Below are 14,523 nucleotides of genomic sequence, written 5' to 3'. Positions count from 1 at the left end.
CAAGTGAGACTTGGTGAGCAAGTATAATTGAGAAACTATCCCGTATGCGACGGTCAACACTGGAATCTCACTTGGTCAACGATATTATAAACATATGTTTTCCTCTCTAATATAAAACCATAATAAAAGAAAATGGCGTCTGAAACTACTCCTAATCTTCCGGTCATAGAATTTTGAATCCAGAATTAAAACCGGGGACTCCAACAATGACGGAGTCAAGATAGGACCGGACTATTTTTCTTTTTTTAAAAAATTATCTTTAAAAAAATTAAAAAATATTTAAATTATATAAATGTACTCTATCTTAAAAAAAATTAACTAATATATTTTGTATAACTAAATTGTGTCAAATTTTCACCTGATTCTGTCGTAGTCTTGATCGGAGAATTTGTCCATGAGTGGAAAATGGTCGATTATGAAGTCCGTACCATCGTGTTATGACAAGTGGAGACAAGACGAGGCGCTCCGCTATAATGCTTGCAATTCTAAAGGAAGGCTACGAATTAAAAACTTTAGAAGAACTAAGTATGCAATAAGGCAGGCCACCGATGAGCTATATCTAAATGATATAAGCGCTCGACAATAAATTGTTAAAATTATAAATTCAATTTCTCACAAACATTTTTCCATCTCCATTTATTAAGAAGAAAGTGTATAATAAGGCTCTCTGTTTGTATTTTTTCCCGAGATTATAGCTTTTTGTTTTTCTGGATGTTTTTGTAAAAATATGTTTTTTTAGCTTTACATACAGTGTTTATGGTTTGAGTTATTTTAAGAAAAAACTCATTTTCAGGTCTCTAAACTATACCACTTTTAATTACCTGATCCTTAAACTAATTTTTTCTTTTTTTAATCCCTAAACTCAGAAAAAATATTTCTTTAAGTCCTTCAGTGTATGTGCGTTAAGAGTGTGGTCTCAAACTTTGTTAACTAACATATAGGAAAGAGAAATTCTTGGTAAAAGGTTCAAAAATAACTTTCTAGGGACCTTTTGGTACTCTTTTCCCTTTTATTTCCAATTTTGTAAAACAACTTCAATTGACCCATTGAAATCAACTAACTCATCTTCGTCTTCATCAAATTCTCTGATTATTAGAACCGTTGTGATATCTTGCCATGGGAGCAAATTCTTCGACACAATGGAGGACCGTATGATTGTTGTTGTTAACAAACAATTTCAGCCTAGAGACGTGCCACTGTTGGAGAAGAAGACCTTGCTGCTGCCGACGAGATGGAAGCCCTGACAACCGCTGCCGACGAACCAGCTGCTGCTGTCAAAAAGAGCAAGGATCTGACGAGTAGAAAGTCTTTACAGCTGCTGATGTTGGAGAAGAATGATTTGCCATTGTCGATGAAGGAACCACCGCAGTAGACCCGTCAATGAAGTTTAATGGATAATAGCTGCAGGAGTAGTATAAATTAATTAAAACATTTGGGTCAGAAAAGCAGCAGAAGAATACGGTTGCTTTGAGGTTTAATGAAATATGAATTAATGTTGCAAGGAGGGGTGAGCACCACTCGGGAGAATTCGAAGATTGACAAATCTCCAGAACCAAATCAAAAATTGGGGATATTAAAAATTGAATTTTCGGATCCGTACCAATAATCGGTTTGGTTCAAAAATTTTATTTTTCGATACGGTTCGATACGGAAATTCGGTCCTAATGATTCGATACGGTTCGGTATGAATATCACTATAACCACGGATATTGTTTTATTTAAAATATGATCTCTATTATATTATAATATATAATTTTGACTTTTAAAATTAATTAGCTACTTATTCATTTTTTTATATTTTCAACTATCACAAATAAATAATCATTAATAAAATAAAAGAGCACAATATATATATATATATATATATATATATATATATATATATTATCGTTCAATTTAATATTGATTTTTCGATTATTTGATAAGGGTACTTTTATCTATTCTCCAATCTAAACTATATTATTTTTGTTAAAACTATATAATTTGATCATTAGTAAAAAAATAATGAATATGTAAATTGTTCATGTCAATTTTTAAAAAATAATTTTAATAATTATTAAATATTTGACAATTCATATAATTTTATAAAACAATTTAAATATTTAGTAATTTAAAATTTATACGAATATAATAATCAAATTTAAAATAGAATAATATATATATATATATATATATATATATTCGGTTCTTCGGGTATAAGTTCGTTACTTCGGTTCGGTACGGTTCAGTTCGGTTCTCGGTACGGTTATTTATAAAAGATCCAAAACCGTACCAATAAAATTTTCAGTACGATTCGGTTCGGGAAAATCAATGGTCAACGGATATTTTCGATCCTGGATATTTTCGGTCTGTTTTTTTGTTTGGTTTTGAAGATATTCAGGATCCGTGCACACCCCTAGTTGCTAGTATCACAATATTCATAATTAAAGTGAATTGATAATTAATAATAATATATTCTTTAAATTATGTAACTTTTTGTAAAAGTTAAAACCAGAAGGAATTCAAGTTATGAGAAGAAATATATTTATCTATCTATAATTTTAAATTTGTTTGCTAAATATATTTTAATTTTTTAAATTTTAAATTTTAAATTTGTTTGCTAAATATATTTTATTTTTTAAAATTTTAATCTTTACCTATACACGACTGATATGAAACTGACGTAACACAATATTGAACGTTTATGTGTAAAAAATTTATCTTATTTGATGTATATAATTAGCCCTAAATGAGTTTTAGATGTATTTAACAAAGATCGAAATTAAGATGGACCAAACTAATATGGATAAATGCATTTTACCAAATTATAATTTTATATGGATAGGTGTAAAATATGCTTATAATTAATACTGAAAAACATATCTTGTAAGTTAAGGTTATTTAACTATACACTTTAGTCTGACAAAATCAAACTGATATTTTCTTCTCTTATTTTTATTTTTAAGAGTGACAAAGCCAAACTTTGAATTCAAGCAACTTAATCAAACTTATGAGTATTTAACTATTTACTATAGTCTGACAAAATCAAACTATATATACTCTATTTTTTAATTTTGGATTCAACCAACTTAATCAAAATTATGACTTTATTGAAAATCAAAAGTCAATTAATCCATATAAATACACTGCCCTATCTAACCATCATTTCATATCAATCAGCTCTAATGGCTACGTCAGATAATTATCGAAGCTCTCTCATGGCGACTGTTCTCTTGGTTATCATGGTTTTGCCCTTAATGCAAACACCAGTTGATGCAGCTAGGTTTGCACATCAAGGTACATATATTTTCATAAATATTCGTTGTTTAGATTGGTATGGTTTTAATTAATTTATGCATTCAAAAACAAAAAATTTACCGGCTCGATTTGTAGGTATATATGAGCGGACTTGACAAAAATATCGTCTAAAAATGATTTCAACATTTCGATCCTTGAAATTTATAAACCCGGACAGCTATATCCAAGTTGTAAATAAGATAAATAAGGTTCTAACTGATAAAAGTAAAGAATTTTTTAGTCTTGTAATATATTCTTGCAATATATTAGTCTATAATTTTTTAATAATAAAATTTAAGAAATTATCTATAAAAGTTTACATATATTTACTATTTTATTATTATTAAAAAAATATTAACCAATTTATCATAAAAATAAAAGTTTTCATCAATTTTATTTTCTTAGGTATAGTTGTCATGGCTTATAAAATTAACAATTTAGACTGTCAAAATCATTGATGTAAATTATGTTTCCTTTTCTAAATAAATGCCACAAAATTTATTAAAAACATAAAATATAAAAATAATACTGTCTTAAAAAATCTGAATCCGCAAATGTTTGCAGGTATAATTGAGGTGAGGTTGAAGGAAGAACCAATGTGTCCTCAATGCATGTGTTGCTCAGCTGCACCACCTGGTTCATGCTGCAAGTGTTGCGCTGATTCTGCTCAACCTCTTCATAGTCACATGCCATAGGGCTACATGAATGTGTGGTGTTGTGTTGGAACAGTTTATAAAATGGAACGAAATTTTTGTCTTAAATTTAATTTGTTCCAGCACGTTGTTTATAAAATGAAAAAAATAACTTTCAGCAAATTCATCTACAAATTCAACCTATCCGTTTTTCTGAAAAAGATACCCTGTTTTTATTTTAATTTTGCTTCATCACCTAAAAATACTTCATCATTTCAATTTGTTTCGTTTATGACTAAGCTTTTAAAATCTTAAATTTTAACCAATTTTTCATTTTTTTTAGTTTCAATTACAGCCAATTACTCAAATTAAAGTGGAAAAAAAATTAAATATGTCGTTCATATTGCTTCGTATTATTTTAATTTATCATTTTACCATCAAAAATTCCAAACATGAAATAATATGAAACGTATATTGAATTTTTTTCCACTCAAATTTGAGTAATGGGCTATAATTGAAATTTAAAAATAAAAAATGAGTTAAAATTAAAGATTTTGAAAGTTTGGACTTTAAACGAAAAAAATCAAAAAATTTGGGTATTTTTAGACTATTAAACCTTTTAACCCTTTTGGCAAAAAAAAAAAAAAAATTAACCCTTAGCCCTGATAACTTTTTATTTCAAAGGTTAGAAAAATTATACTCTCAATCTCTTAAACAGAGTCCATTACTTTTGGGATAATTTTCCTAATTTTTATTCTTTTTCTTTTCCTCATAGGAGCTTAAAATCGGCCAAAAATTGCCGATTATGGATTCCCATCCATGTTATTGCTCATATTTTTTCTTGTCTTTATACAATCACGGAGCAGGTTAAAAATGGTGGCAATCTACCATAGAAAACAAAGAATAAGGACAATCAATCAATTTTATCAACTATTAGTAAAAAATATGAGCTTCAACTTGGCGTTACAATCTATAAACAATAATCATATATATATATAAATAAACGTATATACATACCCGTCGCGAGTTACATATTAATCTCCGTTAAAAGTTAATTAATTAGATAGTGTAATCATGGAAATAACTACCTACCGAAGGTCATCTCTCATGGCGAAGATCCTCATAATTATCATGTTGTTACCGTTACTTGTGCCACACGGCAACGCAGCTAGGTCTTCGATCCATCCAGGTACGTTCTTACATGTATAAATCCTAAGGGGGAAGATATTTTCTTAGCCAAAAAATTATTTTATTTAATTTTTCGGCCATTGAGAAGTGCGTATTTTGGCCGGTGGAGAGAGGGGCGACCGTCCATGCTCGCTCCCCTTAATCCGCCCCTGCATATTAATGTATAGTCTGTTAATTTATTATTAAAAAAGGGGAAATTAATTAATTTATACATATATTTTGATGCAGGTATGAGTAGTAATTCAGATAGTTGTGATTGTAATAACCCCACAGAAGATTGTATTTGCCCTTGCTGCAAATGTTGCGGTGGAGCTGCTTTTTTCAAACCACCACTGAAGGCTCATAGTCAGCCATAGTGATTGTATTGTTTTTTTTTTTATTTTGAATCAACTGAATTAGCTCTTTGTTAATTGCTATTTCAAACTTATAAATAAATCTTTACTATTAATTAATCACTCTTTATATCTGTTTCATTTTTTGCTATTTTTATGTTTAATTAGTTTAGCTACTAGCTGAATTCAATTATTGATTCTTCTTAATTTAAATCATCACAATTTTCCGTGGGTATTGAACTGCAGTAATTCGTTGTATCTAGCTATATCAGTTTCGTCCAATAATTTTATAATTTATATCAATTATATCCAAATAGAAAATAAAAAATTAATAATATAAATGATAAAAATACATTTTTTTTATAAATTAATTAATGATTAATATTTTTTGACTAATATCTGTATGATATGCTATGCAGATAAATTCGAAACTTATGTAAGCCAAATAATTTTAAGAAGACATCAGGCAGCTTGACATAATAAAAAAAACATGAAAAGATAAAAGTTAAGTAATCAAATTAATGCTCTTAAAAAATACTCCCTCCGTCCCATTTAAGAAGTCACATATTCTATTTTAAGATGTCCCACTTAAAAAGTCCCATTACTATTTTTAGAATATTTTTGCATTGAATACCCTATTTTACCCTTATTTTAGTTATCTTAAAAGAACTCTATGGAAAATTCCACTATCATTAATAGGGGCAAAACATGAAAAAACATGAAAAGACAAGAATAATTAATGTTTTCTTAATCTGTGTGTAAAGTCAAATGGGACTTCTAAAGTGGGACGGAGGGAGTAATAATTAAGTAATCAAATGCATACTAATGGTTCGAGATGACCAAAATCTATATTTTATATTTTACAAAGTCAATTGTTATGGTGTATGAATTTTTTTCATTTCTTATGGATCGATATTTCGGACTTAACCGTCCTATTATTACTTGCAATCAATATACTGTGGGTTTCGAGCAAACAATGTACGTGACAGAGAAAGATTCTACAAAAAATTGTCATCTTTCTAGATGACTTGAAGAAGAGTTGACGGATTTATAAATATCCATCAACCATCACATTTGTGTGATTAGACATTTTACAACAACTCTCTATACAAACAATTAATTTTTATCTATTTTTTTAATTGTACATTAATTAATATTGATTGTTTTTCTTTGTTGCCGGTAATCATTTATTGATTAAATATTAGTAAACATTATTGATTAGCATTAAAAGATTCTCTATTTTGTAAGTTTGAATTTAGCTCTAAAATGCTCTTTTATAGTTTGGTGGACGGTTAAACACTCGTATTAGTTAATTACAAAAACTCAATCTTTGATTGGGCCGTGGATGTAAATCAGTTTGTGATTCAAATTAAAATTCTCTTATTTACTCTTGTAAATCAGTTTGTTCTGCTTTTAGTAAAATTTTCTTAATTTATTTTGTTCATTTTGATCTATTTGGATTCATTAATCATTGTAGAAGTATGGATTATTATTTTAATAATCTTTATCCAAAAGTATTAAAATTGCCTCTTTTCACTTGATAAAAAGTTTAAAATAATCCTTTAATTTATATTTATATACTAATTAGACATATGATATAACTTTTTATTTAATTATTTTTAATTTTTTCATCCTTTAATTTATTAAATCGTCAATTATATTTTTGTATTGGGTAGAGATGAAACCCAAAAATTCAAAATTGGATATAAATGACATTTTTATAAAGTCAGGGTATAAACAAAAATAAAATAAAATGGGGTTTTTTAAAATAATTAGGCTAAAATTTTTTATCGAAACCCATCACCTTATCCATCCGGATTTTATTCCTTAAAAGCCGAAAATTACACTCATATAAAACAAATGATTCACATCATTCACTTTATTTCCTACAAGATAAAGCATGTGGCAATCAAATATATTAATGGAACCCACTTTAAACTTTTAAAAGGAGCGGTGTTTAGCATACCGATAAAATTTGTAACTTATTTTAAGCATTTGGAAAATAAGCCAAAACAACTACTTTAAATACTACTAATTGAACTTTGCATACCCATCAACCAAGCTATATAAATAACTTAATTTCTTGGACCTTATAATATTACATAAACAAATAGAAAAAATAAAAATGGGTTCTGATGGGGATTTTAGCTTTCCGGTGATAGATTTCTCTGATCCGGACTTAAAACCAGGCACCACTACATGGGACTTGGTAAAATCCCAAGTTCATAAAGCTGCAGAAGAGTATGGGTGTTTTCAGGCTTTTTTCAATAAAATTCCTCAAGAACTTCAAAAGGGTATGAATGGAGCATTAGAAGAAATGTTTCAATTGCCTGAAGAAATTAAAAAATGCAATGTTTCTGAAAAACCTTTTCATGGTTATCTTGGATCGTCTTCATCGATATACGAAAGCCTAGCAATCGATGAACCCGACATCTTTAACAAGGTCGAAAACTTCACTAATGTCTTGTGGCCCGAAGGAAACACAAACTTTAGGTATGTGATTTTTTTACCTACTTCCTTTAATTTATTTGTTCTTACAAATTATGGATCTAGACATCGGAGGGATTAGAAAATAAAAAAGAGAGATGGAATGAGATAATTAAAAAAATATGAAAATAGATAAAACAATCGAAAAAATTCGGTGATTAAGAGTTAGGAGCTAGCTATCCACTCTACTCTAGATAACAAAAATTGACTCAATTACAATTAATCCAAAATAATTTTATCTTTACTTGTGTTGATGTTAATTGTTGATTAAAATAGGAGAAATCTTAGATTTAAAATTATTTGCATTACGAAATTAATTATATGTATAAGAGGATCTAATAAAATTATCATTGGCCATAATCTTTTTTATCAATTCTAAAATAAATCTTGAACTTTATCATATTTTGTAAATTTAACATGAGTTTTAAATTTTTAACAATTTAAAACACAAATTGTCATTATTAAAAAAAATTAGAATATAAAAAATAAAAATTAATGAAAAAATACTAACGTGGACACCAGACTGCAGACTATTCTGGCGTCCACATCATTTAGCAGAAAATTGTTCAGCAAAAAATTAAAAGAAATTATTTTAAATTGTCAAAATTGAAAGTTCCTACTAAACTAACCAAACACGCGTAACGATTTTGATTGCAATTTGGCAGCAATGTTGTACATTCATTCTCCCATGCAGTGGTGGAGCTAGATCAAACGATAAGGAGGATGATTTTGGAGGGCTTAGGTGTTGAGAAATATGCAGACGAGCATATAAACTCTGCAAAGTATTTGCTAAGGGTGAGCAAATATGAAGCACCACGAACTACTGATAAAAAGATAGGTTTAAGTGCTCACACAGACACCAATTTCATCACCATATTGTGCCAAAATCAAGTAAATGGGCTGGAGATTCAAACCAAAAATGGCGATTGGATTCCTGTTCAATATTCGGCAGATTCATTTTTCGTCTTGGTTGGTGAAGCTTTCAGGGTAAGTCCCTAAACTATTTTCCGAGTAAAACATTTAAAAAAAAAAAAATATGCATCAAAAAATTAAAAATGTTTAAAAACTCAATTTTATAAGTAATTGCGACTTGCTCGACTTAATTAAATAGAATTGAAATGGTTAGTTAACCAGTTTTTATTTAATTAATAAGACTGTGGTGACAATTTAGAAAACTGCCACCACACAGTCTGCAAAAAATTCTTATATATTCTAGGCTATGTGAAATTTTTATTCTTTTATAAATTATGTAGATATATAAATGGAAAAATATGTTTATTTATTCATAACTATGATCAATTGGTCAAATATTTTTAAAAAATTATTCTGACTGCCTGATATGTCAATTTTACGGATTCTGACAATTATATCCAAAACAAAAAATTAAGAGTCTAATTAATAAAAATAAATATAATTAAATGTTTTATGCTATTTTCATGATAAATTAATCCATATTTAAAAAATTATAAAATTTTATATAATACAATTTTATAAAAATAATATAAACCATTCACAAAATTTTAAAAAGTTATATGATTTTTTATTCATTATAGATTAACTTATCATAAATAATTTAAAATAATTTATTTTATTTTATTTTATCAGTTAGATCTTTCATCTTTCTTATTTACTGTTTGACTACAATTATCAAGTTTCACCAAATTAATAGTTTAATGTCCAAATACAAATATTTTTAGAGATATATAACTGTTAATTTAGCTATAAGTATAAATAAATAAAATCATTTGCGCCGTATAAAATTTGCGAGGAACTCGTTTTGCAGGCATGGGTAAATAATCGAGTCTACAGTCCGTACCATCGCGTGATGATCGCCGGTGACAGTAAAAGGTACTCAGGTGTGATGTTTTCGATGCCCAAAGAAAATGACATTATCAAGGCCATAGAAGAATTGGTAGATGAAGAACATCCCTTAGTATATAAGCCTTTTTGTTACGGTGAATACCTCAAGCAACGATTAGCGTACCGATATGCAGACCGGTTTGCCGAGGGTGTTCTTCGCAATATTATTGCACCACCTTTGAAGGAGTATTTTGGAGTTTGATAACGCTATTTTACTTATAATGAGCAAATTATTTGCAGATTCCACACAAGTGTCATAATTTATATTTTTAACTTTTATTTGAAAAATTAAACGTTATTATCTTCTTTTTTTATTTTTATTTATGTTTTATCATCCGTTCAATTTTAATATTAGTCAATTAAGTTCAATGACTGAATTAAAAGAAATGGAAGTATAATTTAGTCCTAAAATTTGTATTTAACACAAGTTTAAATTGTCAAACGGCAACCCATTTGATAATTATTACAATCACCAAATAAAACATAATATATTTCTCACCTAAAACTTCAAAAGAATATTATGAACCCAAAAAAATAAAAATCGATATGGAAAAAAAAAGTGAAACTCAACTCTTGTAATAGATCTACGAAAATAAACTAATTGATTTTTTTAAATATTGTCATATTTATTCATAAATGATGTACATTTTTTTAATATTTGCTATTATAATCCAACGTTTAGAACCGGGGTTTTGTTTCCAGATTCAAGTTAGGTTTGAGCGTATTTATATTAAAATTAATTAATTTAAGTCTGTCTGTAACTAATGAGCCATATCTAAAATAGTATAAGTACTGAGCAACAATCTGTTAAGTCGTGGGATCGATTTCTCCCACAAGCGCTTTGCATTTCTCTAATTATCACAAAAAAAGTCCATATATAGAAAGCGGGTTTAATACAGATTTGGACTTGGGCCGAATTCCATCTAAGTCCTGTCCAAGATGAGCAGGTCTAAGCATGCTAAACGGGCCTGGTCCATTGATTATGCATACATACATCATATCAAAGAACATGAAAATCCCATGCAATACAGTATATATTTTCCTTAATAACTAAAATAGTTTATATTAAAGGCCAACTACATAGTAATTTTTATTGGCAAAATAAACTATTGAATTTGTTATCCATAATAACCAAAATATAAAAAATCATAAAAAAAATTATATTTTTGAACCACCATTTTCCTATTTTAAATTAATTTTATCAAAAATAAATAAATTAAACATTTTATGGATAAAATTAAAAATAAGATAAAACTCCACTAATTTAACTGAAAATACACAAATTCATTTTTCTCTTCTTCTTTTCTTTCAGATAAATTAATAATATTCTGATCCACTATTTTCACATTTTAAATTAATTATACCTAAAAAAATCAATTAAAACTTGTAATTAATAAAAGATTTAACTAAGATATAATTCACTAATTTTAAGGAGAACACTCAAATCCATTTTCCTCTCCTTTTTTTCAGATAAAAAAATATTAACCATTTAGAGTAGGGGTGAGCATCGGTCGGTTCGGTTCGGTGGGAAAATTTTCGGTTTTTTCGGTTTTCGGTTTGGAAATTTCTCAAACCGAACCGAACCGAACTTTTAGTTTGGAAGTAAAAAAACCGAACCGAATTAAACCGAAATATTTCGGTTCGGTTCGGTTCGGTTCGGTTAAAACCGAATTTAATTATTTTTTTAATTTTTTTAATTTTTTTATTAAAATTAATTCAAATATTAAATAATTAGAGTCTAATATACTTTCATATATGTTTAAATAACAATTATTAATTCATATATCAATAATAATAAAGATATAAATACAAAAAACATATAAATATAAGTATATATGTATATTATTTTTAAAAAAGTTATATATTTTATATTAAACTTCGGTTCATTCGGTTTTTTCGGTTTTTCGGTTTTCAAAACACAGAAACCGAACCGAACACCGAACTCCGAACTTTACCTAAAGTAGGAACCGAACCAAACCGTTTTCACCGAAAAACCGAACCAAACAACAAAGTTCGGTTCGGTTCGGTTCGGTTTTTCGGTCTGGTTCGGTTCTTGCTCAGCCCTAATTTAGAGTGTTTTTCGGCTTCAGTCTATGATTTATTTTTTCCATTGACATAGCCATTTTATTTGCAAGATAATATTTGCAAGTTCCACGAAACACAGATCGTGTATCATAATTCATAAGAAATATTAATTTGCAAATTGCAAGAGATTAACGTATATAAAGGAGTCTAGATTGTGTTAATTTGGAGCATCAGATAATTAATTGTTAATTAATTTGTTGTTAGAAATTAAAATCACAGAATGTCGGCTAATTTCTTAAGGTTTTTTCTGGTGGCTCTTCTCATCTCTTCAATACTACAATTTTCAATGCTACCAGCAGCTGATGCAGCTAGAACTATTCGGCCTGCTCCTCCACCTATAAGTACAAATAATCCAGGTAAATTACACTAATAATTGTATTTTTGTTTAGAATTAACTATATACAAAATCATTGTTTTTAACACTGACTTACAATTCTATCACTATTTTTGAAAATTATAATTTTTTTAATTTTTTTTTTATAATTATATCACCATTTAAATTCGATGAGCGGTAGGCTAGGTAGCACGGAAACGGAAACGGGAAACGGAAACGATACGAAACGGACACGGAGAAACGAAAGTTTTTCAAAATGAAGGACACGAAACGTGGGGGAAACGTGTAAATAACAAAAATGTAGGGATATATTTATAAAAATATTATCTAAATATTTATGATAATTAATAAAATAATTCAGTATAATATACTGAATATTTAAAATTTTATAAATATATAAAAAAATATAATATAATTCAACACAAATAAGTATATTTGATGTATTGTGGGCAATGCGAATGTAAAATTTATGGGTAACTAGTTAGATTTTTTTATTTGTGGGTAATAATTTTAATTTTTTTACAAATTTTTAATTTTTATTATTTACGGAAACGGCCCGAAACGTTTCGTATGGGTGTCCAAGAGTTTCCGGTTTCCGAAACGGGAAACGCAACTTTGTCGAAGTTTCCGTGCTTCTTAGGCGGTAGCTGATGCCACGAACAAAAAGCGATTGGGCGACCGAATCAAATGCCATAAATAATTAATTGTAATTTGCGCTAGTATTTTGAAGTTTAATTTGTTTTTTTGTATTTTTATAGGCATGTAATCCTAAATTTATTTTTGAGATAATAATCAACTCAGAAACGTGATCAATTATTTATGACATCTGATTTATCGCGTTACATCGTTTTTTAGTTATCACGTCAGCTATAAATCATCAAATTTTTAAATGGTGATATGATTGTAAAAATTTTAAAAATGATAAATGAAATTGATAATTTTTAAATAGTCAAAAAATTATATTTAATATAAAATTAATACTTTTATATGTAATTAATTTATTATTTTTACCATGTATAAAATCATTGTTGCCCTAATTTATAATTCTATTACAATCTTTAAAATTGTCAATCTCATTTTACCATGCCAGTTGAAAATCTGTCGGTTTGTAGCTGATGAGTGACCGGAGAAAGATGGAATATGCCGAGTCAAATGCCACAAATAATTGACCATAATTTTCTCTGATATTTTGAAGTATAATATGTTGTTTTGTATTCTTTTTTTCCTATACAAACATATGGTCCTAAATTACATTTTAATTTCAAATAACCAATCTAACAACATGATCAATCACTTGTTGCATTTGAGTTATCGCGCCATGTCGTTCTCCGATCATCATGTCAACTATAAATCGGCACATTTTTCAATGGTGATATAACCGTAAAAAATTAAAAAATAATAAATGAAACTGGTAATTTTCAAAAATTATGAAAAATTATAATTAATATAAAAATAATATTTTATTTTTAATTGTAACTTTGACCATGTAAAAAATAATTTTAAAGTATGGTTTGTGAATTGTGATATATATATATATAGGTTTCGATGGGTCAGAGCGCATAGAATGTCCAGCTTGTGTTTGTAGATATGCACTTCCGGAACCGGGTAAATGCTGCGAGTGCAAATGAGAAGATTAGTTTGGCTACATATGCCTGGGATCGGCCTAATTAGTTAAACAATTAGTTGAGTAATGTTTTTTTGATGAATAATTAGTTGAGTAATTAATATTAATAAAAAGTGTCTCTTGTTAGCCTAATTGACGCCAATATTAAAAGGAAATGTAGCAAGTAAAATTAGTGTCCCAAGATTCTATTAATAATACAGTTTAATATGTAATGATGTAGCATAGTCTTCTAGGATATGGAAGTATATGTATATACAAGTTTTTATTTTAAAATATTTTAATTTCTAAAATCATCTCTAATTAATTACAATTTATCTTTTATTAATTACGCCATATTTTGTAGTAATATTCTAAACTATTCTATAACAATAAACTTTTTTTTATAGCAACTATTAGCATATCTTGTTGCAGAACGATTTACAGACAATAACATTAGTAATGAGCCGCACAGGGCCGTCTATAGATGAAATGAGGCTATAAGCCATTTTTTAGCATTTTTTTAGATATATGATGGTTTTAATTTTTTTCATAAAGATATTCCTTTTTCACCTTTTTTTTTACCTATTTTTTAGCCTGAAATACCAAAATAAAAAAAGATGAAATTTCAGTGATCAAAATGAAAAAAAATAGTTTAGTGACTAAAATAAAAAAACTCGAAAATTCAATGATGGTCAGAATCAATTACCCCATTTTATATGATTAAAT

The 14,523-nt window shown here is 27.9% G+C and overlaps 1 protein-coding gene and 1 long non-coding RNA gene across 2 annotated transcripts; both read left to right on the top strand.

Annotated features, from left to right (window-relative positions):
• Positions 1-3,080: 3,080 nt before the first annotated feature.
• On the top strand, positions 3,081-5,551 carry LOC126680598 (uncharacterized). Its single transcript, XR_007641240.2, has 3 exons — positions 3,081-3,276; positions 3,841-5,097; positions 5,325-5,551. It is a non-coding gene; the product is annotated as an uncharacterized LOC126680598 (long non-coding RNA).
• A 1,875-nt stretch (positions 5,552-7,426) lies between these two features.
• LOC126680593 (probable 2-oxoglutarate-dependent dioxygenase AOP1) lies at positions 7,427-10,076 on the top strand. The gene is made up of 3 exons (XM_050375745.2): positions 7,427-7,921; positions 8,581-8,902; positions 9,699-10,076. The coding sequence occupies exons 1-3, from the start codon at positions 7,554-7,556 to the stop codon at positions 9,975-9,977; spliced, it is 969 nt and encodes a 322-aa protein (XP_050231702.1). The 5' UTR covers positions 7,427-7,553; the 3' UTR covers positions 9,978-10,076.
• Positions 10,077-14,523: the final 4,447 nt, after the last annotated feature.

The sequence above is a fragment of the Mercurialis annua genome, linkage group LG5 (assembly GCF_937616625.2).
Source record: "Mercurialis annua linkage group LG5, ddMerAnnu1.2, whole genome shotgun sequence".
Taxonomy (NCBI): domain Eukaryota; kingdom Viridiplantae; phylum Streptophyta; class Magnoliopsida; order Malpighiales; family Euphorbiaceae; genus Mercurialis; species Mercurialis annua.
Note: the sequence above shows the minus strand (reverse complement) of the source record. Positions and strands in the feature narration are given on the sequence as shown.